Genomic DNA, 27,287 nt, shown 5'->3' with positions numbered 1-27,287 from the left:
AGAAGCCAAAAGGGTTCTTCGCCTATCTCCACCCTGTGAATAAGCTTTTTACTATAATTTTTTTTACAGAAGGTTCTACGTGGAATCAAAAAGGGTTCTACCTGGAACCAAAAGGGGTTCTCCTATGGGGACAGCCAAATAACCAATTTGGAAACCTTTTTCTTAGAGTGTATGATAGCCAGTATATATATATATATATATATATATATTTATTACACACACACACCTCTAATTGCTGGCTATCTGAACAGCGTGTTACTGGTGTTAATTGACACAGCGTTTTATCTCACATCAGACTTTCAACTCCGGTTCCCTCCGCTGCTCTGGGGTTGACTCAACCACTGGGACAGTTTACCTGCGTATGGACGCTGGATTAAACGTGTGTAATACAGGATTTGCGCTCAACACAAATCACAATCAATTCAATTAGCTAAATTAAATGAATTTACTCAGATCCAGCCTACCTAGACCAACGACTAACTGGAGATATTCGTTTTTTCTTTTGGGGGCAAGACATTTACAGTAGCAAACGAGCAAAACTGTATGAGCCTTGGCTAATTCTTAAAAATAAATCAGGAAAACTTTTGACAAAAGGAATAAATTATACTTAATTCCTGAATACAAATCAAAACGAACTATTTTGTGAACATTAGCACGTGTATTTGATCCTGATATTTATGCCGCATCTGATGGAATTTAACACCAATTTCAGACAGAATGTTTAACTTACGCGAAAAGATTACTCTTCAGTTAAATAAAAGCCCACCTTTCATAAACGAAGATGTAGAGAAATATCCGTAATAATTTAAAATAATATACCTTTTAAACACCACCCTAAAGTCTAAAGGATGCAATATTTTTCGTCAAATACAACAGGGCAAACCGTATGCAGGGACTCGCTTGTGTAATAGAATGTGCCTGTGAACCAGTTGGAAGTGTTTGTATATCATTTGTGATTCAATTTTGAATCTCATTTAAGTAGCATGTAGTTTTAGTGGTATCCTGTGTGTGTGGCGGCCTTAATACTTCCTCTCCCGAAAAAAAAGACGCTTCTCAATGGCACTACCTTGAAAAATACAGGACACATTAATTAATAAAGCCCAAAAGACAGTCAGATGGTGAAAATAATGGAAAAGCACAGTATTTTAAGACTTTAGTTTAGCAGACCAAGTGCTTTATTGAATTTGAGCAAATTCTTATGGAATGGAGTTTATTATTATTATCATTGTGTTGAACAATAAACATCATAGAACATGAGTTAGCCTCCCTCACAGCACACAACAGTTTACTCCCACTGACCACCAGCAGACAGCAATACACACACAACACTTTAGCAACAGTTAGCAAGGACTCTGGGTCATCATTACAGACAGGACACAATCTGCAGGGACGATCTCACCAAAACCTTTATAGTCATCTAGTCTGTCTGCCTATTAATTCCAACAAACAACTTATTTATTTTGTAACGATATTTTGTTTTATTGGAGTTGATTCCATGAGTATTATCAACTTCAAATCCTTTGAGGAGAAATTGAGAAAATTCTGCCCCTGCAGATTCTGTCAAGCCCAAGTCATCATGTCTTATTTCCCAAAACAGTTAAAATTCCACATATAAACCTCACACCAGTCTGTCCCTACAGCTGTGAACATTAAACACCCATCTGTGACACACACACACTCCCATTAAAAAATTGACAGATTCAATCAAACCAGTACATTTACACCTTACAATATGTTAAAGCTAATATGTGGGGTCGTTTTGACTGTAGATGAACGCACATAGATAGGAAAACTTGCTTTTGGCAAAATGGTAGGTTTAGTAGGGGGATATTGAAGCCTTTACAGAGGGTGAGGGTTGAAGGACCAGCCAAAGATGGACAAAACCAGCCACCTATATCCTACTGGACTGGGGCTCAGTGGGTAAGGATGTGTCATTGTCCAAGTCTGTGACATGGCAGCATATTCTCTATGGATCCAGCCTCCATCCTCCTAGAGCAAAAACAACGCTCTGTTTTCTCTCAGTGTGCTCACCTTGACTACAGGAAGCCAACAAGGCCAAACAGACCTGTATCCTCTTTTTGAGTCCTGTTCGTGAGGAAAGTGAGAGCTGGCCAGTGGGTGGGAGGTGGAACAGGTAGACGTTTCCCCTTAACCTAAAAGGTTAGGGCTTAGTGAGCAGTGACAATGCAGTGACGTTAACATAAGATGGTGGACAGGGGGGAGCGACTCCTAAGAGTGTAGACTGCGTCTGAAATAGCACCCGATTCCCAAAATAGTGCACCACCTATGACCAGAACCCATCTAACCATAATCCTTAACCCTAAGTGGGCTCTTGTCAAAATAATTGCACTGTTATGGGGAATATGGTGCCATTTCAGACACACTCAAACTTGAGGAAGCGGTCAGAGGACAAGCACGACAAACACCATCACGACAGTTACAGACACACACCACAGCCACGACACAAACAAACAGGTCTCTACTGAGACAGAAGCAGCGAGGAACGAAGGGTTAACATCAGCACAGATGCCATCTCCACACCAGGGAGGAGGTAGACGTTGTCCCCAGACACTGATCTATGTTCAGATTTGCAGTTTCCCCCAAAATGGTAAGGTTAGGATTTGGGGAAGGTAAACTGGATCAGTGCCTAACGACTAAGTTCTACCCATAAAATTACCACAACAGAGGCTGACATTTTAGTTTTGTTTGAAAACTGAAAGTCAATAAAATTGTCAATTTGACTCCATAACAATAATAGATTGAAAACACCTACTACACAGGGAGGGAGAAAAGGTGGAAAATAAAACTGGGGATACATCTCAAAGTAACCAACCTATTATTAAAATAAACTTTATAAAAAAAAAAAATACTAAAAAAAAAGGTCAAAATGTAAATAATTTTGGAGTATAAAGGCACACCTCTTACACAGTGTATATGATACAAACACCGTTTAAAGCATGGTAAGGAGAGACTCAGATGGGGTTAAGTCTAGGAGAGCTACAATGGATCTAAACAGCCAAGACATAGGAGGAAGAAACCGTATTCCTGCAACATGCATTTGTTTTGTTTTTACAGTACGTACAAGCATTGTACAAATTCAAGCAGTATCATTCTTCATATAACACAACACTATCATTCACTCAAAGGGTGGTGCTTTAAAATACAATTATATTTAATGACTTAAATGCAATGTAAAAATATATGTGAATATAATCTATGCATCTAAAACAATATGGAAGCTTTTTGCTTGGGATAGAATAGTAGAGGACCATGTTACTGGTTTTAGTTGGTTACCCATCACAGATAAAACACCACAGACTCTTCTCACTTGGTACAAGTCAGAGCCATATATATATATAAATATATATATATATATAGAGAGAGAGACAAACAGTATACACTGAGTGTACAAAACATTAGGAGCACCTGCTCTTTCCATAACATACTGACCAGGTGAATCCAGGTGAACGCTATGATCCCTTATTGATGTCACCTGTTAAATCCACTTCAAATCAGGGTTGATGAAAGGGAGAAGACAGGTTAATGAAGGATTTTTAAGCCTTGATACATGGATTGTGCATGTATGCCATTCGGAGGGTGAATGTGCAAGACAAAAGATTGAAGTGCCTTTTGAACGGGGTATGGTAGTAAGTGCCAGGTGCACCAGTTTGTGTCAAGAACTGCAACGCTGCTAGGTTTTAAATGCTCAACAGTTTCCAGTGTGTATCAAGAATGGTCCCCCACTAAAAGGACTTCCGGCCAACTTGAAAACTGTGGGAAGCCTGAGTCAACATGGGCCAACATCCCTGTAGAACGCTTTCGACACCTTGTAGAGTCCATGCCCCGATGAATTGAGTCTGTTCTGATGGAAAAGGGGGTGAAACTCAATATTAGGTAGGCGTTCCTAATGTCTTGTACACTCAGTGTGTATATGGTTCTGGTACAGGTATAATGATATTGTGTTTCCCTTGTTAAGACCACAGCAACCAGTCAGGATCGTATGCATAACATTTGGTTCCTTTTTGTGCAAAATATACAAATTTACCAAGTCAATTCAAACCTGCCAAATTCAGAGATAAACAACCTTTCAAAAACACCAACAAGTCTGAATAACAGGCAGACAATGTTAAAAGGAGAGGCTGACAGGTTGGCATGACATCCCCACTTAAACAAAAGCATATTTTTCTACAACCCAGCACCTCTTCCCCACCCTCCCCTTCTCTCTCTCTCATGAAACCCTGAGACACACGTCCGATTCAGGCCTGAACCATATGTAGAGATCTTTGTATGTCTCAGGGTTCTTCAACTCCGGTCCTGGAGAGCTACTGGGTGTGCAGGCTTTTGTTCCAGCCCAGCTTTAACACACCTGAAGCAACACAAACATAGGCGCAGACATATGCATACGCACTATACACAATCGTACACATGGATTTTGTTTGGTAGATATGTGGTAGTGGAGTAGGGGCCTGAGGGCACACAGTGTGTTGTTAAATCTCTTATGAATGTATTGTAATGTTTTAAAAATTGTATAACTGCCTTAATTTTGCCGGACTCCAGGAAGAGTAGCTGGTGCCTTGGCAGCAGCTAATGGGGATCCATAATAACTACACGTACAGATTCAAATAACCAACTAATCAAGGTCTTCAGTCTGGACCACAATTAGCTGAATCAGGTGTGCTAGTGCTGGGCTGGAGTAAAAGCCTGCATACCCAGTACCTCTTCAGGGCCGGGGTTGGAGAACCGAGACAGACAGATGTGGGTAAGACTCTGGTTCAGGCTGGTACGATGCCAGAGGTAAACACTGGGCTGTCTGTCCTGAACACACCCCTCCTCTCTCTCTGCTGCTCACTACATTCAGGCCCTGTCCCAAACCCACCTATAGTCCCTCCTACTCCCTAGTGCATTCCAGCGTAGACACTTTCCCTCGTCCCTACTACACCCCCATCAGAAATCTTGGGGCACAGTTCAATAGCTTCAAACAGTGCTTTTGTTGCAGCACATGTAACAGAACAAAAAATCCTATGTTTAATTAACAACATAAAAGTGCAATGATTTGTTTAAGGTGCTGATGGCAATGCAGGATCAAAGGTCCATGAAGGATCACACCACCACCCTGCCCTGTCCCACAGGAAGTCACACACCAACTTCCTAATGTCACTTCCTGGTAACTATCCAGAATGAGACAAACCAGATCAGTCAGTGATGTCATAAATCACACACAGCTTTACTGACCAGCTCCCTGTCTTACTAAACACAGCCCTACTGACCAGCTCCCCGTCTTACTAAACCCAGCTCTACTGACCAGCTCCCCGTCTTACTAAACACAGCCCTACTGACCAGCTCCCCGTCTTACTAAACCCAGCTCTACTGACCAGCTCCCCGTCTTACTAAACACAGCTCTACTGACCAGCTCCCTGTCTTATTAAACACAGCTCTACTGACCAGCTCCCCGTCTTACTAAACACAGCTCTACTGACCAGCTCCCTGTCTTATTAAACACAGCTCTACTGACCAGCTCCCTGTCTTATTAAACACAGCTCTACTGACCAGCTCCCTGTCTTACTAAACACAACTCATCTTTTATATCGAGGGAGGGGTAGAGGAGAGCAGTGTGTGTGACAGGAGGATAGCAGTGTAAGGTGAGAATGGAGGAGTAACATCCACTGCCAGGAGGAGGGTCTAAAGGGAAAGTGATGGATGATGGGACAAACAGGAAAGTAGCTTTGGCTGGGGCAGGGCTGTACTAAATGGTGATTGGATGGTCTGGCTGAAGGCCTACTGGAAGACTGCTTCATACTTCCTGAAGTCGAGCGATTGGATAAGCCTCAAGGTGCACTTCATCCTATACTATCTCCCCCGAGTGACCGCACTATTGTTATCCAATCACAGCCCTGTTCATCCTCATTCTAAACCCCCCCCAAACAGGAATGCAGAACAACAAACAAACAAAAACAATGCAGGGTGAGGACGTGGTGTTGAGGCAGTAAAAAAAAAAAAAAAACATTCCCAAAGTAAACAAAACAAACTAATAAAAAAGTACTGACTAGAACCTAGAATAGCAGTTCTCCTGTTCAATGTAACAGATCAAAGTAACAAAGGAGAAGATGATGAATGTAAACGAATGATGGTATTAGCTGCTGAGAGGGACACCCTTGCTGACAGAGAGATAGAGCGCAATACCCCCACCCTCACCCATCCCTTCTCTCCATCTCTCCTCTCCCTAAGTGCCCCCTCCCCTTCCCCTGGGGGCTATGAGAGAATGGTGGTGATGAAGTCGTAGAACCTCTTGGAGTACTGCTCTGGGTTTACCGTGGAGATTTCAGCTCCCGCCTGCAGGGGGAGACACACACGGTGGAAGACAGTCAGTCAAGGGAAGAAACCCAAACACACAACATTCACACCAACAGAGAAGTAGGCATGCGACCTCACACACACACACACCCCGTGTTTGACAGTCTTAGCAGCATGAGCAGCCTTCTTCTTGGCATCGTAATGCTGCAGAATGTCAATGACCGCCATGAAGTACACCTCCTTCCTAGGAGCACCTGGACACAGACACACAGGATTATCCCTATATTATGAACTGGGTGGTTCAAGCCCTGAATGCTGATTGGCTGACAGCCGTATACCACGGGTATGACTAAACATTTATTTTCACTGTTCTAATTATGTTGGTAACCAGTTTATAATAGCTATAAAGCACCTCAGGTGTTTGTGGTATATGGCCAATATACCACGGCTAAGGGCTGTACCCAGGCACACCGTGCTGCGTCGTGCCTGGGTACAGCCCTTAGCCGTGGTTATATTGCTTAATTATATAACATGAAGCCACCAGAGGGCTACAACCATACTGCTCATCTATTTGGTATTTCTGACCCACTATTTTGAAGTGAACCCTTTGCTTTTTAGTCTCCTGTACCCCTCTTCTATCCCTTTCCTTCTCCTCCCTCCTTGCCCCTCTCCACTCACTGTCGTTGCTCTTGATGGCATAGACGTCTATGGTGGGGTCAAACTCCCCCGGGGACAGGGGCTTGGTGCTGTCCAGGGTGTTACTGGGGGAGTCAGGGGGAGTGCCAATCCCTCCGTCACTCTCCCCCTCATCATCCCCCTCGTTATCCTCACTCTCCACTTCCTCCTGCTCAGCCCGCTCCACGTCATGGATCCCCACCAGCAGACTGTAGTCCATCAGCTTCAACTGGGCCAGGAACTGGAGGGAGGGAGAGGGAGGAAGGAGACATAGAATAAAGTAATGGAGAGAGTAAAAGGGGAGAATTACATTTTTGGTAAGAGTGAGACCAGGATAAATAATCCAACCCAAGTATTTATTCACTCACACCAGAAGAAATAACAGAACCACACACACACCTCCACGTCTTTACGTAGTTTCTCCAGGAACATCTTCTTGTTGTCATCGTCAATGTAGATCTTCTGTCCATCGTTGATGAAGTCATTGTCCTTGTAGGTGGGCAGCTCCTTGGCCTGATGCCCCACACAGACAAACACAGTCAGGACAGCAGAGGACACACCTTGACTCTATAACTAATTACATTATTAGAAAGGAGTCCGAATGTACACTCTTTAAAATGATCCAACTAACTAACTGACTCATTGAATAAAGCGATCTGTGACACATAACAACAGTTAAAGACAGTGGGAGTTCTATGGAAGCTTGTGAGTTTCCATTGAGCCATCTGGCTACAGCACCATGTGTGGCCTGTGGTCTGCAGGGGGGGTGGGGGGTTGCTGGTGTCAGGAGGGGGCGTTATTCTGTGGCACAGAGGAAGGAGTGAGCAGGAAATGAGGTCACAGCAGCAGCACTGCTCAGAGAGCTGACAGAAGCAGTTCTACGGCAGCACGAGAAAAGCGGCCACACAAACTCACACACATATAGCAACAAAGACCACAAACAATGCTGCAATGGCCGCGGCTCCCTTGCACACTCAAATAGGTGAACGTTGTAATAATGTGGAGAGTCAACCAGCAGGTAGAGGCACACTCGTACCAGCTACAGACATCATCCTGAAAATTATATACATTGCAAATATCCATCCACCCATTCTATGCATCCTCAAACTCTTCCCAAACACTCATCTTCCTGATCAACCACTCTAAATCGCTCAATGATCAGTTCAGATATCAGAGAAAGTATAGAGCAGCTCATACAAGCAGTAGATCAGGTGCTGTACGTAATGGTTGTGGTTCAGATGTAGACTAGGCTGACATGGTAGAGTAGCAGTAATAGACAGAATAGATGAAGTGAGATGAAAACAGCCGAGAGAGAGAGAGAGAATGTGAGAGAAAGAGGGAGAAAATGATGAGAGAGACAATGAGAGCAGGGTAGAGAAGAGATCGATCAGAGGGCCATTGCACAAGGCCTTCAATCAGGTGACCGAAGGCAGTTTTTTGAACGGCATCATCATAGAATGACATGAAGGATCTCTTTGGGCTCTATCATCATTACCAGTGCGCTACAGGAACTTTGTGGCACATCGGATGTGAGTGAGGTCGCTCGATAGTGAATTTGTCTCAGCTTGGCGAGAGAGAACAGGAGAATTGTAACAGATCACCAACTGAAGTATCAACAAATATACAGTCAAACCTCCAGGTAAATAAAAGGTCAATAAAACCAAAAGCGGTCAGTGAAACAGCTTGGTGTGATGATAGTACTGCAGGATTGTGATTATTGGTCAGGAAGGCCAGAAGAGGAATGGAGAGGCCAGGCCTGGTGGTGAGCAGCTGCAGCCCAGTGGTGCTGTGCTCTGGGCATGCTCAGACAACAGCTGTTCTAACCAGTCACGTGTCTCTCTCTGCCTGCCCGTCAACACCGAATGAGAATCTGTGTCAGCTACACACAGGTTGTGTCTGAAATAGCACCCGTTTTCCCTATATAGCGCACTACTTTTAGCCAGGGGGACTGATGGGCCCTGGTCAAAAGCAGTCCACTATTATAGGGAATAGGGTGCCATTTCAGACGAAAACACACACTCCCTGAGGTACAGCATCATTACACTGTGTGTGTGTATTTCTGATTGACAGGAAGTGAAAGTGATTGGTTGTGAGTCAATAGCCAGAGGAAAGGGGGAAAAAACAGCAGTGTGAAAAACTGTTCCAGAATAAGCCAGTTCCATCTGCCTGTTTCCTACATGTCAGTCCATTGCAGGTGTCCTGTATCCGTCATTACATGAATCTGAAAAAGCTATGAAAATAAAATGAGATACGATTGATCTGATAAATTGAGCATGCCTGGACTTGGTTCTATAATATGATTTGATAGGTAGATAGATTGAGCATGCCTGGCCTTGTTCCTTACGTCTCTTACGTGTTTCATGGCGCAGTAAAAGCGCGTGGCGATCCGCAGCGTTTGCAGCCTTTGCTGAACGTTAGATTTGGGCCGCGGTGGCGCATCCTCAGGAGGGCGTGGCTGCTAGAAGAGGGGAGCGAGGGAGGGATGGAGGGAGGAGGATGAGAGGAGAGAGCCGGGGACAGGAAGGAAGGAAGTTTTAAGGAAAGGCAAGTGTTTAAGAAATATACAAACTGTATTAGTTTAGTTTAAAGCGCGGCAAGGAAAGAGAGCTTCTGAAAGAGCGTACAGCCTGGCAAGTGCTGCTAGAAAAGCCAAGGTTGCGGGTTCAATTCCCGCAGGGATCACATACACATACTAAATTGTATGCTCTCACTGTACTGCAAATCTCTTTGGATAAAGCATCTGCTAAGTGTAAACAGAATCTGCATATCCTCCGGTTTTGTGCGCATAAGAAAGCGCTGTAACAGCTAGGGTGGCATTTCAGGTGTTCTTTTAGACTGCTGCTAAGACAGACTATGTCAGGTAAAAGCCATGTCGCCTGTAGGGAGGGCCAGCCGGTAGCTAACAGTGTTAATATCACCACTACCAGCTGGCAGGAGGAGCCCAGGGAGAGGAAACAACAACAACGTTAGATAGCAGAGATCTATAGTGGTAAACAGGTACCATGACAAATCTCCGGACCCAGGGGGAAGCTGGGAGTGCAGGCTTTTGTTCCAGCCCAGCACTAACACAACTGATTCCTAATCACATCACTATTCATGGTCTAAACATTGACTGTGATTAGATCACTTGAATTAGGTGTGTTAAGAGCTGGGCTGGAACAAAACCCCACACAGTGCATACTGCAGCCCCATTGCCCACCCTGGCTGTAAAGTATGAATATGTTGATGTGAAATAAAAGTCCAGGTTCCATGTGAGGACAGTAGGACAAGTGAGTCTACAGCATGCAGAACAGTGGTTGGTGGAGGTGTTGGAGACGAACCTAGAGATGTAGGACCATGCAGAGAACGTGCATGGGGGGGGGGGGGGGCATGCAGTCAGTCAAGAGTGCTTGTTGTTTGTGTGTGAAACACTACACACCTGTTACGCACATTACACTACACCACCTAACACATACTAACTACCATGTACCTCAACACACACCAACTACCATGTACCTCAACACACACCAACTACCCTGTACCTCCATTCACCCCTCCTGTATTCATGAATACACAGCAGTGCCTATGGATACCACTCAGTCACAACTTTTTACCAACTAACCAATGAATCAACCTAACCTGAAAATGTAGAAAATGTGTATTTCTAAAGCCAGTCTGCCATTAGAGATGAAACACGATAGTGCAAGTAGTCATGCCTGAACACACACACACGACTACTCAATGTGAGAAGGCCTTTAATTCATTCACAGGTCATGTAATTGAACAGTGATGGTAGGTGGTCATGGCATGCCTGTTCACGGATTTCTGTGAGCATACAATGTGTGTGTGTGTACACACACACTGTATGTCAAACTTTTAGGAATAAACAGTGTACAACTGTGAATGCTAGGACTGTGAATGCTGGGACTGTGAATGCTGGGACTGTGAATGCTGGGACTGTGGTAAAAGCAGCAGCAGCAGGTACGTGTCGTAGTAGTACTGCAGCCGTTGTGGTTGTAAATTGAACAATTCAAGTCGTTCCACATCTTGGCTAGTCCGTTATCGCTGATCTGTCAGAAATAACTATTGGCATTCTGTAATAGTGAAACATTAAGCTGAGAGAACAGAGCTTACTGTGTAGTACAGTGTGTGATCAACAGCTTCCGTACTTCCATTTAAGTCCCTATTCTCTTCCTCAGAGGGCTATATTTAGACTGAGGGGTTCCCCAAAGTTACAACGCCCCGCTGGTTTTGGTGTTCCACCCGGCCGAGCGTCTACAGTTTTAGGAGGAAAGAGCCGGCCTTTCGGGGTCAAATGATGATCTAGCTACTCAGACACGCACACAAACTCACTCACTCGCTCGCACACACACACTAAACACAACGTCCAAATATGCCTGAAAAGTTCAGTCTCACATGCCAGTTCACACCACATCACACTTTCCCACACGGCAGGGAAGATTCCTGCCAACAGGGAAGGTTGCAGAATCACAAAGCCTGTGTTCTGTTTGTACAACTGCCATTGGCTGAATCAGAGCCATATATTTAGACCACACAGCTCTGGGCTGATTCACTCATTCACTCTCAGAGAAAGTCTGCTCTCATTACCAGAAAACTGCCGCATACAACAAACAGCATCTGATCAAATAATCCAGGAATGTAAACGCATACACACAAAAAACATTCACTCTCTAGAAGACAAACAAAGCATTTGGCACACACATCTCTGTCTCTCACACACAGACAGCAAGCAGGGGAAGCAATGGGACTGCTGTAGCAGCAGCAAACTGAAGACACACGGAGCGTGCAAGAGTATGGTGAGTATAATGGGCAGGGGTCTTAACAGAAGAAGATGAACAGTTTGAACTACCCCCCCACTCCCACCCCAAAAACCAAATGGACCAGGTGTTAACACACAGCTCCCTCCCTCGGTCCCTCCCTCCCGTCCGTTCCTCCCTCCGTCCCTCCTGGCTGTCCCTCCCTCCGGTCCCCCCCCCCCCTCCGTCGGTCCCTACCCCCCCTCCGTCGGTCCCTCCCCCGGTACCTCCGGTCCCTTCCCTTCCAGAATCAAACTCCATAATTAGTGTCTACATCAATACACTAAAACACACCATGTATAGGTCTGGTTGATTTGTGTGTGTGTGTGTGTGTGTGTGTGTGTGTGTGTGTGTGTGTAAATTACTGTACCTTCTCCTTGTCACTGGCCTCCCTGGCCACAGTGGAGCCCTGATAGACAGAAAGATGTCAGACATTCCTTTTTCCTTATGAAAGTCTCCAATTATCCCCTCCCACCCCTACCTACCTACCTACCTTGAGGTCATATTTTTTGTAGACAGAGAGGCGGTGGGAGAAGACATTCCTGGTGACGATCATGTAGGTCTCGTCTCCGTCCACTGTGAGGCGGTACATCCCCAGGAACTGAGGCAGCAGCGTGTTGCCATGACACTCCACTATGAACTAGAGAAATAGAAGCATTGAAGGAGAGATGGATTAAGACTCACTTTGGTACTTCTTGGTGTGTGTGTGTGTGTGTGTGTGTACCTGGTGGTACTTCTTGAGGATGTTGTGCATCTCAGCCACATCCTCACTGGTGATGGTTTTGATGACGTAGCGTTTGTCGTAGGAGGTGTGGAAGCGAGCCCCACTCCGACCCTGGGAATCACTGTTTAACGGAGCCGCACGGGTCAGGGAGTTCTACAAACAGAGAGAGAACAGTGAATCACACATTTCTGTAAAAATCTGAAACTGTTTTTGAATCTATAGAGAGAATGTGAGCGAGAAATTGTGGGAGAGAGAGAGACAGTGTATGATTGTCAGAGACAGCTGTAGTCAGGCAGGCCTCTAAGGCCCTTCTATCCCTCGCTCACACCCTGCAACAGACCAGCCACCGTGTGTACGCTTGAGTGTGTTAGTGTGTGTGTGGACAGACACCCCTCCTTCCCCTGGGTGTGTGCCACCCTCCTGCCCCCAGCACACAGCTGATGCCCTCCAGAGCAACCCCAGAGACACATCACTTCCCTACCCCACTCCTCTCTGAAAAGCCCTTCCCCCCTCCATGTGTGGTTCTTCCTACCCTCACCCACTCTTTCTCCCTCCACCGTGATATAAACATGAGACAAAAAGACAGCTTCAGAGGACCAGAACACACTGACTTCCCTAATTCCAACACAGAGCCAACACTCTCTCTGTGTGTAAAACTGTATTCCCAGGGTACAGACAAAGAGAGAGAAACTTGGCAATAAACATTAAAGAAATATAGCAAGATTAGGAAGACAGAGAGAGTGGAGTTCAGTCTGCTTCTGCGTGCGTGTACCTGGAAATCCTGGTCGTCGATGCCAAAACGTTCTCTAAGGTTGCGGAACACCAGAGGACAGTACTCCTTAAACTTGAAATGGCTCGGCATGTTTTCCCTACACACACACACACACACACACAGTACAAGCTGTTATTGAGATAGACATTTAACATCAGAGCATTTTGATTAGTGTGTGTTGTGTGTGTCTGTACACTTACTTGTTGAAGAGGTGATTGTCCACCTTGATCTTAGAGTAGGCCTTGAAGTCATCAGGCATCAGCATGATAGGGATCTGAACATGGCTCAACTCATTGATCTGAGAGTGAGAGAAAGAGAAAGCATAGTGTTATTGTAGAGTAATGACTAAACATAAACATCCGATCAGATTGAACTAATGTTAGTCAAATCCAGAAGCTTGTCCTTTTATTCAAGATGAGCATACAGCACCTCTGACCTCCATACTCCTCACACCCCCTTCATCTGTCTCTTTAGCTCAGTGACCATCATTCCTGGTTGTGCAGGCTTTTGTTTCAGCAACACCTAAACAACAACGTTGACTAGACATTCTGTATTTCCTTTACTGCAAGAAATGTGAAACAAGGTTTTTGAATTCAACACGGCGGCGGCGGGCAGGGACAGGGTTGTAGTCTAGCTAGCCTCAAGACAGCAGGGATCTTTAGAACTGCCTGCCTGCTGGCATCAGTGCCTGTGACTCACACAGATTGAGGGATGGGGCTGGAGACAGATTGTCATAATCAGTTTCCAGCTCTGTGTGTCACTATGTGCGTGTGTCATGCTGAGAGGCTGTTCAGGTCCACACAGTCTATGGTTTTATTAACTACTTCATGAACTACTTACTATAGCAGCCACTCTAGCCTTATAGGTCTGTTACAAACATAAATGAGGCCAGGGCCAATGAGACATCATGGTTTTACAATTACCCAATGAGAGTAATTTCCATGTGAAAGGACCCATGAGCACCAACAAGTGAACGTCATAGGATCATGTCAAATTTGGTGTCAAATGAAAGCTAAGAGTCTATATTTGAGACATTAAGGCATTATACATATTTCCACCCAAAACATTTGATTTCTGGTCGAACAGATGGAAAAGGGGTCTCTCAACTCCAATCTTAGCCTTTGTCCAACCCCTTCAAATGTAAAACAAAAGTGCATTCAGGTGAGAAGTTGGGGATCGGAGAATTGCTTATAAATATACATTTTGGGGGAGGGTAAATGTAGTTGTTTCTGATAAACTCTTTCTCACTAAAACATACCTACCAGAAGTCCAATGGCACACTCTGATAATATAATTGTGCATTACAAGCGTCGACGGCTCTGGACGGTTAGATCACAGCGGTATGGGGCCAAGTTCCTGACATCTATTGCCACTTGCGGTGCAAGTTCGAATCCTCCATAGGGCGCACACCTTTCCATCTAATTTGCGCTTCGTGGAACTATTGTTTTTTAACAGGACAATGACCCAAAACACACCTCGAGGCTGTGTAAAGGCTAATTGACCAAGAAGGAGAGTGATGAGTGCTGCATCAGATGACCTGGCCTCCACAATCACCCGACAACCCAATTGACATGGTTTGGGATGAGTTGGACCGCAGAGATAAGGAAAAGCAGCCAACAAGTGCTCGGCATATGTGGGAACTCCTTCAAGACTGTTGGACAAGCATTCCAGGTGACTACGTCATGAAGCTCGTTGAGAGAATGCCTATAGTGTGCAAAGCTGTCATCAAGGCAAAGGGTGGCTACTTTGAATCTAAAATATATTTGTTTAACACTTTTTTGGTTACTACATGATTCCATATGTGTTATTTTATAGTTTTGATGTCTTCACTATTATTCTACAATTTAGAAAATAGCAAAAAAATAAAGAAAAACCCTCGAATGAGTAGGTGTCCAAACTTTTGACTGGTACAGCATGCATGCATATGCACATACACACATACATTTGAAGTCAGACATTTACATACACTTAGGTTGGAGTCATTAAAACTAGTTTTCAACCACTCCACAAATTTCTTGTTAACAAACTATAGTTTTGGCAAGTCGGTTAGGACATCTACTTTGTGCATGACACAAGTCATTTTTCCAACAATTGTTTACAGATGGATTTTTTTTTTTTTTTTAAGGGGTGCAAAAAGATTGATGGAAGCAACAATGTAATTGTCTGCATAATTTCCAATACCACATATCCTTTTTTGGAATATATATATATACATACATACATACATACATACATACATACATACATACATATGCATACATAAATATACACTGCTCAAAAAAATAAAGGGAACACTTAAACAACACAATGTAACTCCAAGTCAATCACACTTCTGTGAAATCAAACTGTCCACTTAGGAAGCAACACTGATTGACAATAAATTTCACATGCTGTTGTGCAAATGGAATAGACAAAAGGTGTAAATTATAGGCAATTAGCAAGACACCCCCAATAAAGGAGTGGTTCTACAGGTGGTGACTACAGACCACTTCTCAGTTCCTATGCTTCCTGGCTGATGTTTTGGTCACTTTTGAATGCTGGCGGTGCTTTCACTCTAGTGGTAGCATGAGACGGAGTCTACAACCCACACAAGTGGCTCAGGTAGTGCAGCTCATCCAGGATGGCACATCAATGCGAGCTGTGGCAAGAAGGTTTGCTGTGTCTGTCAGCGTAGTGTCCAGAGCATGGAGGCGCTACCAGGAGACAGGCCAGTACATCAGGAGACGTGGGGGAGGCCGTAGGAGGGCAACAACCCAGCAGCAGGACCGCTACCTCCGCCTTTGTGCAAGGAGGAGCAGGAAGAGCACTGCCAGAGCCCTGCAAAATGACCTCCAGCAGGCCACAAATGTGCATGTGTCAGCATATGGTCTCACAAGGGGTCTGAGGATCTCATCTCGGTACCTAATGGCAGTCAGGCTACCTCTGGCGAGCACATGGAGGGCTCGCCAGAAAAATACGTTTAAAAAAAATCTATTAGTATATTTGAGTTTAACCACAATATTTGTTGTATTATTTATGTCTTTTCAGGTGGATTAAACTGAAATTGCAACCAACTTTCTGAGGCTTGTTTAAAAAATAACGACATTTTGGTGATCGTTTCCTTTTCAAAACAACCGAAAGTGAGCAGGTGTAATCTGAATAAAGGGAAAAAGGCCATTCTTGAACATAGGATGAGACATTCCTACCAATTTACTAGAGAACCAGTTTGGATAAGTATAACTTTTGTATGACTGATGCCTTTAGTGAGAGGTCTAATGCTTTAATATTGAATCATTTCTGCCCTCCGAATTCATATTCGTTATATAAATAGGCCCTTTTAATTTTGTCTGGCTTGCCATTCCAAATAAAATTGAATATTTTTTGTTCATATAACTTAAAAAGCAGGTCACTAGGTGTAGGCAAAACCATAAGCAAATAGGTAAACAGATATGACTAAAGAGTTAAATCAGGGTGATTTTTCCACAAATAGACAGGTATTTTCCTTTCCATGGTAGCAAGATCTTATATATTTTTGCTAACTTTCTATAAAAATGTATTGGAGTGAGATAATTTTGTTCTTTTGGGATTTGTATACCGAGTATGTCCACATCTCTGTCAGACCGTTTAATTGGTAAACTACACGGTAAAGTAAAATTAGCATTTTTTTGTGATCCAATACTTATCATAATTTGGTTTTAATCCAGAGAGGATAGCAAAAGTATCTAGATCCTCTATGAGGCTGTGGAGAGATTCTAATTGTGGTTTTAAAAGAAAACATGAATCAGTGTACAATGACACCTTAGTTTTTAAGCCACGGATTTCTAATCCTTTAATATTGTTTGATCTAATTTTAACAGCTAACACTTCGATGGCAATAATAAATTGATATGCTGATAGTGGACAACCTTGTTTTACTCCTCTTGATAGTTTCAAACTTTCTGAGATGTAGCCATTATTTACTATTCTACACCTAGGGTTACTACACATAACTTTAACCCATTTTATAAGACATTCCCCAAAATTGAAATATTCTAGGCATTTATATATAAACTCCAGTCGTACTTTATCAAAAGCCTCTTCAAAATCAGCTATGAAAACCAGGCCTGGTGTCCCCGATATTTCATAGTATTCTATTGTTTCCAGTACTTGTCTTATATTATCTCCATGTATCGTCCATGTAAAAAACTTATCTGATTAGGATGAATAATATCTGACAATACTTTTAATTCTATGCGCCAAGCATTTTGCTACGATTTTTGCATCACAACACTGAAGTGTGAGAGGTCTCCAATTTTTTAAATGGACTGGATCTTTATATATACACCACTTGGGTCCTGTTTCAGTAATAATGATATCAGACCTTCTTGTTGCGTGTCTGATAATCTACCATTTATATAGGAGTGGTTAAAACATGCTAATAATGGTCCTCTGAATATATAAAAAAAAAAGTGATGTATACTTCCACCGATATGCCATCCAGCCCTGGAGTTTTCTCCGCCTTAGAGGCTTTAATTGCATCAAGAAGTTCCTCCTCTTTAATCTGGCCTTCACATGAGTCTTTCTGTATAGATGTTAATTTTACACTATTATTAGGAAAAAGATCCATACAATTAGTTCCAGTTAGTGGAGATGGAGGAGACTGAAACGAAAACATATTCTTAAAGTACTTTACTTCCTCTTTCAAAATATCATTCGGTGATTCATGCGTGACTCCATCATTTGTAACAAGTTAATACATTTTTTTTGGTAGCATTTCTATATTGAAGATTGAAAAATAATTTGGTGCATTTTTCCCCATATTCCATCCAGTTCGCTTTATTTTTATAATATATTACACTGGATCTTTCTTGAATAAGTTACTCCAGTTCTTTTCCCTCTAACTTATTCTGTGCCTCTATGGTACCGTTTTTATTGCTATATAGCTGTGCTGTTAGTCCTTCAAATTTCCTTTGTTAATATGGACTCTTTTGATCTAAATTGCTTTTGTTTTATAGATGAATACTGAATTGCATGGCCTCTAAAGGCACATTTAAAAGTGTCCCATACAGTAAAGGGATCTGCTGTACCTATGTTATGTCTGAAAAAGTCAGTTATAAATTCTTCTGTCCTAGTTCTAAACAATTCATCATCTAGTAGGCTTTGATTAAATTTTCAATATCCTCGCTCACGTGGAAATTCTGTAAGAGTAATATATATGCCAATTATGTGATGATCCGACCTCATTCTGTCCCCTATCAACACTTTTTAAACTTTTGGTGCCAGAGAGAATGGTATAAGAAAGTAGTCAAGACGACTAGCTTGATTAAGCCTCCGCCATGTAGATCTCACTAGGTCAGGGTATTTAAGTCTCCATATATCCACTAATTCCAATATATCCATGACATTCATGATTTCCTTAAGTGCCTGAGGGTGATAGTTTGTAGTGTGATTTCCTTTGCGGTCCATAGAGGTATTTAAGACCGTATTAAAATCTCCCACCATAATAATAATATAGTCTAGTGTTGCTTGTAGAGTTGATAAATTCTTATATATATTTTCAAAGAAGCTTGGATCATTATTATTTGGACAGTATAGGTTAATAAGCCATATCTGTTTATTGTCCAATAACATATTTAAAATAATATATCTACCTTGATGATCTTTTTGGACAATTTGCACATTTGGATCAAAATTACTGTTAATTAAAACCATCACCCCTTTTGAATTTCTTTGCCCATGGGAGAAATATATTTCGCCCCCGCAGTCCTTTTTCCACAAAATGTCAACTAAAATTGTTGAATGAGTTTCCTGTAAACAATAGATATTATATTCCTTCTCTTTTAGCCAGGTAAATACTGATCATCTTTTCTTATTATCGGCTAAGCCATTACAGTTGTAAGTGTTACTTTTTAATGATAATAAGAAAATACTTATTTCACCACTTACCGTAATGAGACAACTTTCAATTCTATTTATCAAAATATATGTTTATAAATGTACCATTAAAAAGTAACATGACGATTGAGTGTCTATATAGCTGTACCATGATATTTGCATTGCTACTAAGTAAACCTCCAATTGATCCCCACTATTCCACCCGCTAAAAGCCCTCATCATCCCGAGTTGGGTTGTCATCCCAATGCCCGGCAGACCACCCCCGACCCCCCGTATCCCATAGCCCTGAAAAGACTGGGATCCATCCTTCGAAAAGAGCACACAGTGCCATTTACAGATCAGAAGTAGATCAACCGCCAAATGCATTTCCATCACCCTCACCTCGATTTGTATTATCTATAGCAATCAAAAAACCTAATAAAATATATATACATTTTAAAAATCCTGTTTCTTAATTGCCATAATTAGCTATTAATATTTGTAGTAATGTAGGCAATTTATGCAAAGGATTTTACCTCTCACCAGTCTCACCATTACCAAAATTACATTTTTGCAAGCAATTATTATATTAGCAAACAATTGTGAATCATCCTATATTGTCCCTAACATCTTTTACTCCTTCGCAACAGTTGTGGGATACGCACAATCATACACGCTCAACCCTTTCCCCCCCACACAACCACAGGCTCACATTCTCAACAGTTGCACCATCCCAGAGCCCTACTCAAGAAAGGTCTTCATGTACGAATGCATATACATTTGCAGCTGTATGAGAAGGCCTCCAAGACTGTGCAAAAAAAAAAAAAGGGCAGAAATGGAGAGATTTTATTAACCATTGTCACATCCTAGATGGAGGTCAAATGTACACCTTCTCCCTGAAAACACCCACAACACGGTCCCCCGTATTGACCATATTCCCAAGCATCTCCATGCAGTCAGACTTTTGATTTTGTGCCACAATAATATACCCCCTCTGAATGTTCGAGTGTGACCCCCTCCCCATGGGTTACTGCAGCTAGTGTTGACAGCACTGCCACAGACTGATTATTTCACTGTATCACAATTCCAGTGGGTCAGAAGTAGAATCATTTGAGTCAATTGGAGGTGTACCTGTGGATGTATTTCAAGGCCGACATTCAAACTCAGTGCCTCTTTGCTTGACATCATGGGAAAATCAAAAGAAATCAGCCAAGACCTCAGAAAAAAAATTGTAGACCTCCACAAGTCTGGTTCATCCTTGGGAGAAATTTCCAAATGCCTGAAGGTACCACGTTCATCTGTACAAACAATAGTATGCAAGTATAAACACCATGGGACCACGCAGCCATCATACCGCTCAGGAAGGAGACGCGTTCTGTCTCCTAGAGATGAACGTACTTTGGTGCGAAAAGTGCAAATCAATCCCAGAACAGCAGCAAAGGGCCTTGTGAAGATGCTGGAGGAAACAGGTACAAAAGTATCTACATCCACAGTAAAACGAGTCCTATAATCGACATAACCTGAAAGGCCACTCGGCAGGGAAAAAGCCACTGCTCCAAAACCGCCATAAAAAAGCCAGACTACGGTTCGCAACTGCACAAGGGGCAAAGATCGCACTTTTTGGAGAAATGTCCTCTGGTCTGATGAAACAAAAATATAACTGTTTGGCCATAATGGCCATCGTTATGTTTGGAGGAAAAAGGAGGAGGCTTGCAAGCCAAAGAACACCATCCCAACCGTGAAGCACGTGGGTGGCAGCATCATGTTGAGGGGTGCTTTGCTGCAGGAGGGGCTGGTGCACTTCACAAAATAAATGGCATCACGAGAAGGAATATTATGTGGATATATTGAAGCAACATCTCAAGACATCAGTCAGGAAGTTAAAGCTTGCTCGCAAATGGGTCTTCCAAATGGACAATGACCCCAAGCATACTTCCAAAGTTGTGGCAAAATGGCTTAAGGACAACAAAGTCAAGGTATTGGAGTGGCCATCACAAAGCCCTGACCTCAATCCCATAGAAAATTTGTGGGCAGAACTGAAAAATCGTGTGCGAGCAAAGAGGCCTACAAACCTGACTCAGTTACACCAGCTCTGTCAGGAGGGATGGGCCAAAATTCACCCAACTTATTGTGGGAAGCTTGTGGAAGGCTACCCGAAACGTTTGACCCAAGTTAAACAATTTAAAGGCGATGCTACCAAATACTAATTGAGTGTATGTAAACTTCTGACCCACTGGGAATGTGAAGAAATAAAAGCTGAAATAAATAATTATCTGTATGTGTATCTCACACACACACACTACCGTTCCAAAGTTTGGGGTCACTTAGAAATGTCCTTGTTTTTAAAAGAAAAGCACACTTTTTGTCCACTAAAATAACATCAAATTGATTAGAAATACAGTGTAGACATTGTTAATGTTGTAAATGACTAGTATAGCTAGAAACAGTTGATTTTTTATGGAATATCTACATAGACGTACAAAGGCCCATTATCAGCAACCATCACTCCTGTGTTCCAATGGCACGTTGTGTTAGATAATCCAAGTGTATCATTTTAAATGGCTAATTGATCATTAGAAAACCCTTTTTCAACTATGTTTGCACAGCTGAAAACTGTTGTTCTGACTAAAGAAGCAATAAAACTGGCCTTCTTTAGACTAGTTGAGTATCTGGAGCAATGAAGAGAGTGAAGAGGCGACTCCGAGATGCTGGCCTTCTAGGCAGAGTAGCAAAGAAAAAGCCCTTAGACTGGCAAATAAAAAATAAAAAGATTAAGATGGGAAAAAGAACAGACACTGGACATTATCCTGGAGTCACCTCTTCACTGTTGACGTTGAGACTGGTGTTTTGCGGGTACTATTTAATGAAGCTGCCAGTTGAGGACTTGTGAGGCATCTGTTTCTCAAACTAGACACTAATGTACTTGCTCTTGCTCAGTTGTGCACTGGGGCCTCCCACTCCTCTTTCTATTCTGGTTAGAGCCAGTTTGCGCTGTTCTGCGAAGGGAGTAGTACACAGCGCAATTCTGTTGCCGTGGAATTGCCCAGAGTCGATACTATATTCTGCCATTTCTGTGAGAACTTGATAAAGAAAATGTGCAATAGCTAAGCATTTGTTGTAATCCAATATAGACGAAAAGTATCGGTATCATCTTATCATATCATCCTTTTTTAATAGGTGGTGGGCCAATATGCCCCTGTCATGTGGGATTGATGCCTGCATCTCTCGCCTAATGCTGAAGGATCTAAACAACAGATGGTGTAGAATATGGTCTCAGCAGGACTCTCCTCCGCCTCTAGACCAAATGAGGTGTGATAACATCCGGGAAGAGAGCATGCAAGAGAAACAGAGACTGCAGCTTGGCCCAGGAGGAAAGGAGACAAGGTAAGGAAGCTAGTGGACTTCAGGAGGGGGCAGGAACTTGATAGATGTTAAGGAGACAGAGAGACTGTCAGTGATGTGGGGTGCCAGGTAACAACGTCACTCAGAGACTGTCAGCATCCTGTGTACATCAGAAGAAGACGTCCCCACATCACAAACCTCTATTTCACAAACATTACAAAGGCAGGAAAGACGACAATGCCCCTACACACACACCTACACTTCCATTCTCATTCCAGTAACTGATCAGATACACATGCAAAGCAGGTGATGCTCTCCCTTGTCATCAGAGGGGAGATGAGAGACATGACCTCTGTGAAAGTAGTCAGTCAGTCCCCCCCCTCACACACACAGGGCCAACCTTCAGGAGGACAGCACAGAGGCAGGCAGCAGCAGCAAAGTATTCTGGGGGTTGACGGTGACAGAATACACACATCTCCCCTGAAGGAAGCAGGATTACTAGTCTCTCTGTCTAATTATATCATGGTGCATTCATATGTTCAGTCAGGCAGGCAGGAATTAGCCCAGAATGAAGAGAACCACATAGAACAGCATTTCCCGGACCTCCAGGTTTTGAATACCCCAACAGGTTTTCCAAATGGCACCATATTCCCTTTATAGTACACTTTAAACCAGGGTCCAAGAGTAGTGCACTATAAAGGGAATATGGTGCCATTTGTGATGCAGCCTATTATTCTAGTCACTGTGTTCCTTGGCCTGTTCTTATCACCTCGGAGTGAAGCTGAGTGGTGCAGAGTGGAGCTCTCATGTTTATGTTGTGTTTAATCTCCTTCTCCTTTGATGATGGCTCTTATCTCTCTGCAGCGCGCTCTCTCTCTGTCCCTCTCTCTCAGCCTGGCCAACTTTCACAGTTCCACTTCCTGTTCTTCGTTGCCTTGGTGACGGAGTCTGGGGTTTCCGCCTCGGAGCAGAGTGAGCGTGCTCCGTGGCCCCAGTGGACAGGAAGCGGGAGAGGAACTCAGCACAGGGAGCCTAATTTCTCATAACACCGTTCTCAGACAGACAGACACACCGTTCTCACAGACAGACAGACACACCGTTCTCACAGACAGACAGACAGACCGTTCACAGACAGACAATTCTCACAGACAGACAGACACACAATTCTCACAGACAGACAGACAGACAATTCTCACAGACAGACAGACACACAATTCTCACAGACAGACAGACACACAATTCTCACAGACAGACACGCCGTTCTCAGACAGACACGCCGTTCTCAGACAGACACGCCGTTCTCAGACAGACACGCCGTTCTCAGACAGACACGCCGCCCTGACTGACAGACACGCCGCCCTGACTGACAGACACGCCGCCCTGACTGACAGACACGCCGCCCTGACTGACAGACACGCCGCCCTGACTGACAGACACGCCGCCCTGACTGACAGACACGCCGCCCTGACTGACAGACACGCCGCCCTGACTGACAGACACGCCGCCCTGACTGACAGACACGCCGCCGTGTCTGACTGACAGACACGCCGCCGTGTCTGACTGACAGACACGCCGCCGTGTCTGACTGACAGACACGCCGCCCTGACTGACAGACACGCCGCCCTGACTGACAGACACGCCGCCCTGACTGACAGACACGCCGCCCTGACTGACAGACACACCGCCCTGACTGACAGACACACCGCCCTGACTGACAGACACACCGCCCTGACTGACAGACAGCTGGCTGGTGTACCTGCTGACAGATCACTGGTACTTAAGTCAAGATAACATGTTGTTACATGTATGGTAGATTTTAACAAGTACAACCAGTCTATACTCAAACAGAGCATGTAGGCTAGACATTTCTATGGTACAGTCACAGTACATAGGCCTACAATAGCAGTTGGTGCTTACTGCTTAGTGACTGATTTGATGTTTGTTTGACTATAAAAAAGGGACAGATTTAGTAAGTGTACCTGATATGTAATCTCTCCTAGTAGCACTAACAGAGATATACTGCTCTAAACCTGGATGACACCTGTCAAGGCTAGTGGACATATTAAGCACATAGAGATCCAGCACATTTCACGGGTCAATTGTGTACAAATCAGGCATATCACATGAAAGGATGCAGAATGCACAGTTAGGCTAGTTAGCAGTATTTCCACCACTGTGTGTCTCGGAACAAAATAGTTTGATGTGATGAATCCAATAGGGTAAATCCTGTTCAATCTGTCTTCTGCACCCCCCAACCGTAACATCTCAAAGAAGACAGACAACTCAGGCCTTGTGGTGGTTAACAATTCAGCCTGTTAGTCTCATTTCAGTCACCATCATGTGAAGAGAAACACGCATCACTGCGTTTAGTGTATTGAATTGTAGAATTCAATTATTGGTCTCCCTAAACCCCATAAGCCCACCTGCAGCCTCAAGTCAAGCGACAGCCTGCTTCTCCACGCCCCCTGAAACAAGCTGGGCTGCTTGGCAAAAATGGGCTTACAGCTCAACCACCCCCAGCGTCTAGAATGCCCTCCCGGACCACTTGAAGATAGGGCTGGGCGATATATCGAATTAATTCAAATTAATGTTTTTGCGCAATATTCCAAATGCCTGCATCGCAAGAATCAAGATATTTTTTTAGGCGTTTATGTTCACTTGTCTTCTCCTTCGCTCCTTCTGTGCACCTGTCCATTTACACCAGAGATCTGTATATAATGATGAGATGCACATGTCTCCGGCCTGAACAATGGGAGTCTTTCTCCCAAAGGCAGGAAGTCAGGAGACAAGCTTAGGTCCAAAATAAACCCATTGGGCTTATTTGACAGATTTTTGCCAGAGTGAAACCTCACGTGTCGCCTCTTTCTCTGGTTTACACACACACCAAGCCCTTCGCCATGCCACTAACAACAACAAAGATGAGAGATTACGTCTTCGTCTCTGACATGCGGTTTCAACTCGCTATTTGCATTTGAGGTTTGGTCCAACAGAATGGGTCATATGGACAAAGAAACACATGGAGACATTATTTTACTGTAATAGAGGAGAAGTTGAACTTTCTACTGACACTACTAAAACGAAAGTATCAATGAACACTGAGTCTGGAAAATGAAAGCTCAGTTTGTTGTGTGTGGTACCAAGTACCGCTAGCAGCATTTTAGCCAAAGACTGTTATACTAGATGTCTAGTCTGTGTTTTATAAATGCGCAATAAGCATAAAAAACACAAAATAAGGAATTGGCAACTCGTTCTCATTCTGATAAATAAGGAAGGACACTTTATTTCAACATCTGAACAAAGTGGACAGGTGTAACATGCTGTTCAAACCGTTGGAGACAGACAGCATGGTGCGTTCATAACAATTCAACTGTTCTGCCTTGTTAGCTAGCAAAAAGATCCAAGTTGGCTAAACTTGACATATACAGATTAGCTGGCTACTCACTAGCACGTGGGCTTATACTTGAGAATGTTTATATTAGACCTGTGTTCATTTTCTATAGCCAAATGCCTGTCACAAGAAATTAGTCATTATTACTGAATGTGCATGTTTTTATTTTGTATTTGTTATTTAGCAGATGCTCATATCCAGAGCGACTTACAGGAGCAATTAGGGTTAAGTGCCTTGCTCAAGGCACATCAACAGCTTTTTTTTACCTAGATGGCTCAGGGATTCGAACCAGCAACTTTTTGTTTATTGAACCAACGCTCTTAACCACTAAATGGTTACATTTGTAACAAATAAGGGCATTTTCATGAACAGACTTGAAACCCAGATCAGTGATTGCAAAAAAGCAGATTCAACTATTTTGATTAAATAATTGTCTAGTGAACAGGGAAAGGAAAGGGGGATACCTAGTCAGTCGTACAACAATGCATTCAACTGAAATGTGTCTTCCGCATTTTAACCCAACCCCTCTGGGTCTTATGGTTGTGGAAGGCTTACGTTTAACTTAGGTATAACTTCACAAGCCCTGAATTCATTAGGATTATTGCTGACTGTTTGAAAATCGAGATATCTTGAATCGCCCCATAAATCTGAAAATAAATAAATAATGTAGATATGATTTTTAGGCCATATCGCCCAGCCCTACCTGAAGGTACCACAGACTCGGGACTCCTTAAAAAAGGGGCCTGAAGACCTTGTTCTTTAGGAAGGCTTTCTGTTGATAGCTGTGCTCCTTGGTGTCCTTGTCTCTTGTAGCGTCAGTGGTGTTCAGTTTCCGTGTATAGTTTATTTTATTTTATGCACTTTGAGATTATTCTGTATAATGAAAAGCATTTTACAAATGTAATATATGAAATTATTAACCCTGTGTGTGGTTGTACTGTATTAGTAGTAGCCTTTCATGGGGGTGTAGCCTAATTCTCTGACTGACTGCAATAAATCAAAATCAGGACCAATTTCACACTATCATACTAATTACACCCTCAGTTACATAAGATATACACACCCCACTAACACCATTTCATGGTCTGTTCCCTATTCATATATCCATGCCTACTGTACTTTTACTTTGTACTTTGTGACACTACTGTCATGGTTCAGGTTAATAAGGTATGCACCAATGATTAGATTTTTTTTTCTCTTTTCCCCTGCATAGAAATCTTGGGTGGGCCGCCTAAGTGTTTGAAATGCAAACATGTCTACACCACCAAGATGGGGGCCTCAAATTCTCTCTAAAATTTAGCCGTGCCAACCACTCTCCCTGCCACGCCCACCACCTAAATAAAACCTGGGCCTCGCAGTCTATGATAATGTCATATGGCTGAGTCTAACTTTAAAGCTTTGTTGGTGGTATGATTTCTTTGAGTATGTGGGGGGGAAAAAACACGTGGCTAAAATGTCACATGCAGA

At 43.2% G+C, this 27,287-nt stretch overlaps 1 protein-coding gene across 5 annotated transcripts in view; it reads right to left on the bottom strand.

Moving 5' to 3' along the window:
- Positions 1-1,143: 1,143 nt before the first annotated feature.
- The window catches only part of pip4k2aa (phosphatidylinositol-5-phosphate 4-kinase, type II, alpha a), a 32,837-nt gene continuing 6,693 nt past the window's right edge, over positions 1,144-27,287 (bottom strand). The window contains exons 1-11 of one of the 5 annotated variants that reach the window (XM_071414699.1): positions 23,202-23,835; positions 13,459-13,556; positions 13,259-13,355; positions 12,487-12,639; positions 12,256-12,402; positions 12,133-12,171; positions 9,311-9,424; positions 7,366-7,479; positions 6,970-7,207; positions 6,442-6,545; positions 1,144-6,330 (exon numbers count right to left, since the gene is read on the bottom strand). In XM_071414699.1, coding sequence (XP_071270800.1) covers positions 6,250-6,330; positions 6,442-6,545; positions 6,970-7,207; positions 7,366-7,479; positions 9,311-9,424; positions 12,133-12,171; positions 12,256-12,402; positions 12,487-12,639; positions 13,259-13,355; positions 13,459-13,556; positions 23,202-23,240 — 1,224 coding nt within the window. In that variant the 5' untranslated portion in view covers positions 23,241-23,835 and the 3' untranslated portion in view covers positions 1,144-6,249. Of the gene's footprint in view, positions 6,331-6,441; positions 6,546-6,969; positions 7,208-7,365; positions 7,480-9,310; positions 9,425-12,132; positions 12,172-12,255; positions 12,403-12,486; positions 12,640-13,258; positions 13,356-13,458; positions 13,557-13,694; positions 13,744-23,201; positions 23,836-27,287 lie in introns of those variants that run through there. The other 4 variants (XM_071414701.1, XM_071414697.1, XM_071414698.1 and 1 more) reach the window with 4 other exon arrangements.

This window comes from Salvelinus alpinus, chromosome 8 (assembly GCF_045679555.1).
Source record: "Salvelinus alpinus chromosome 8, SLU_Salpinus.1, whole genome shotgun sequence".
Classification (NCBI taxonomy): domain Eukaryota; kingdom Metazoa; phylum Chordata; class Actinopteri; order Salmoniformes; family Salmonidae; genus Salvelinus; species Salvelinus alpinus.
The sequence above is the reverse complement of the archived record's forward strand: the minus strand, read 5'-3'. Positions and strand labels throughout refer to the sequence as shown.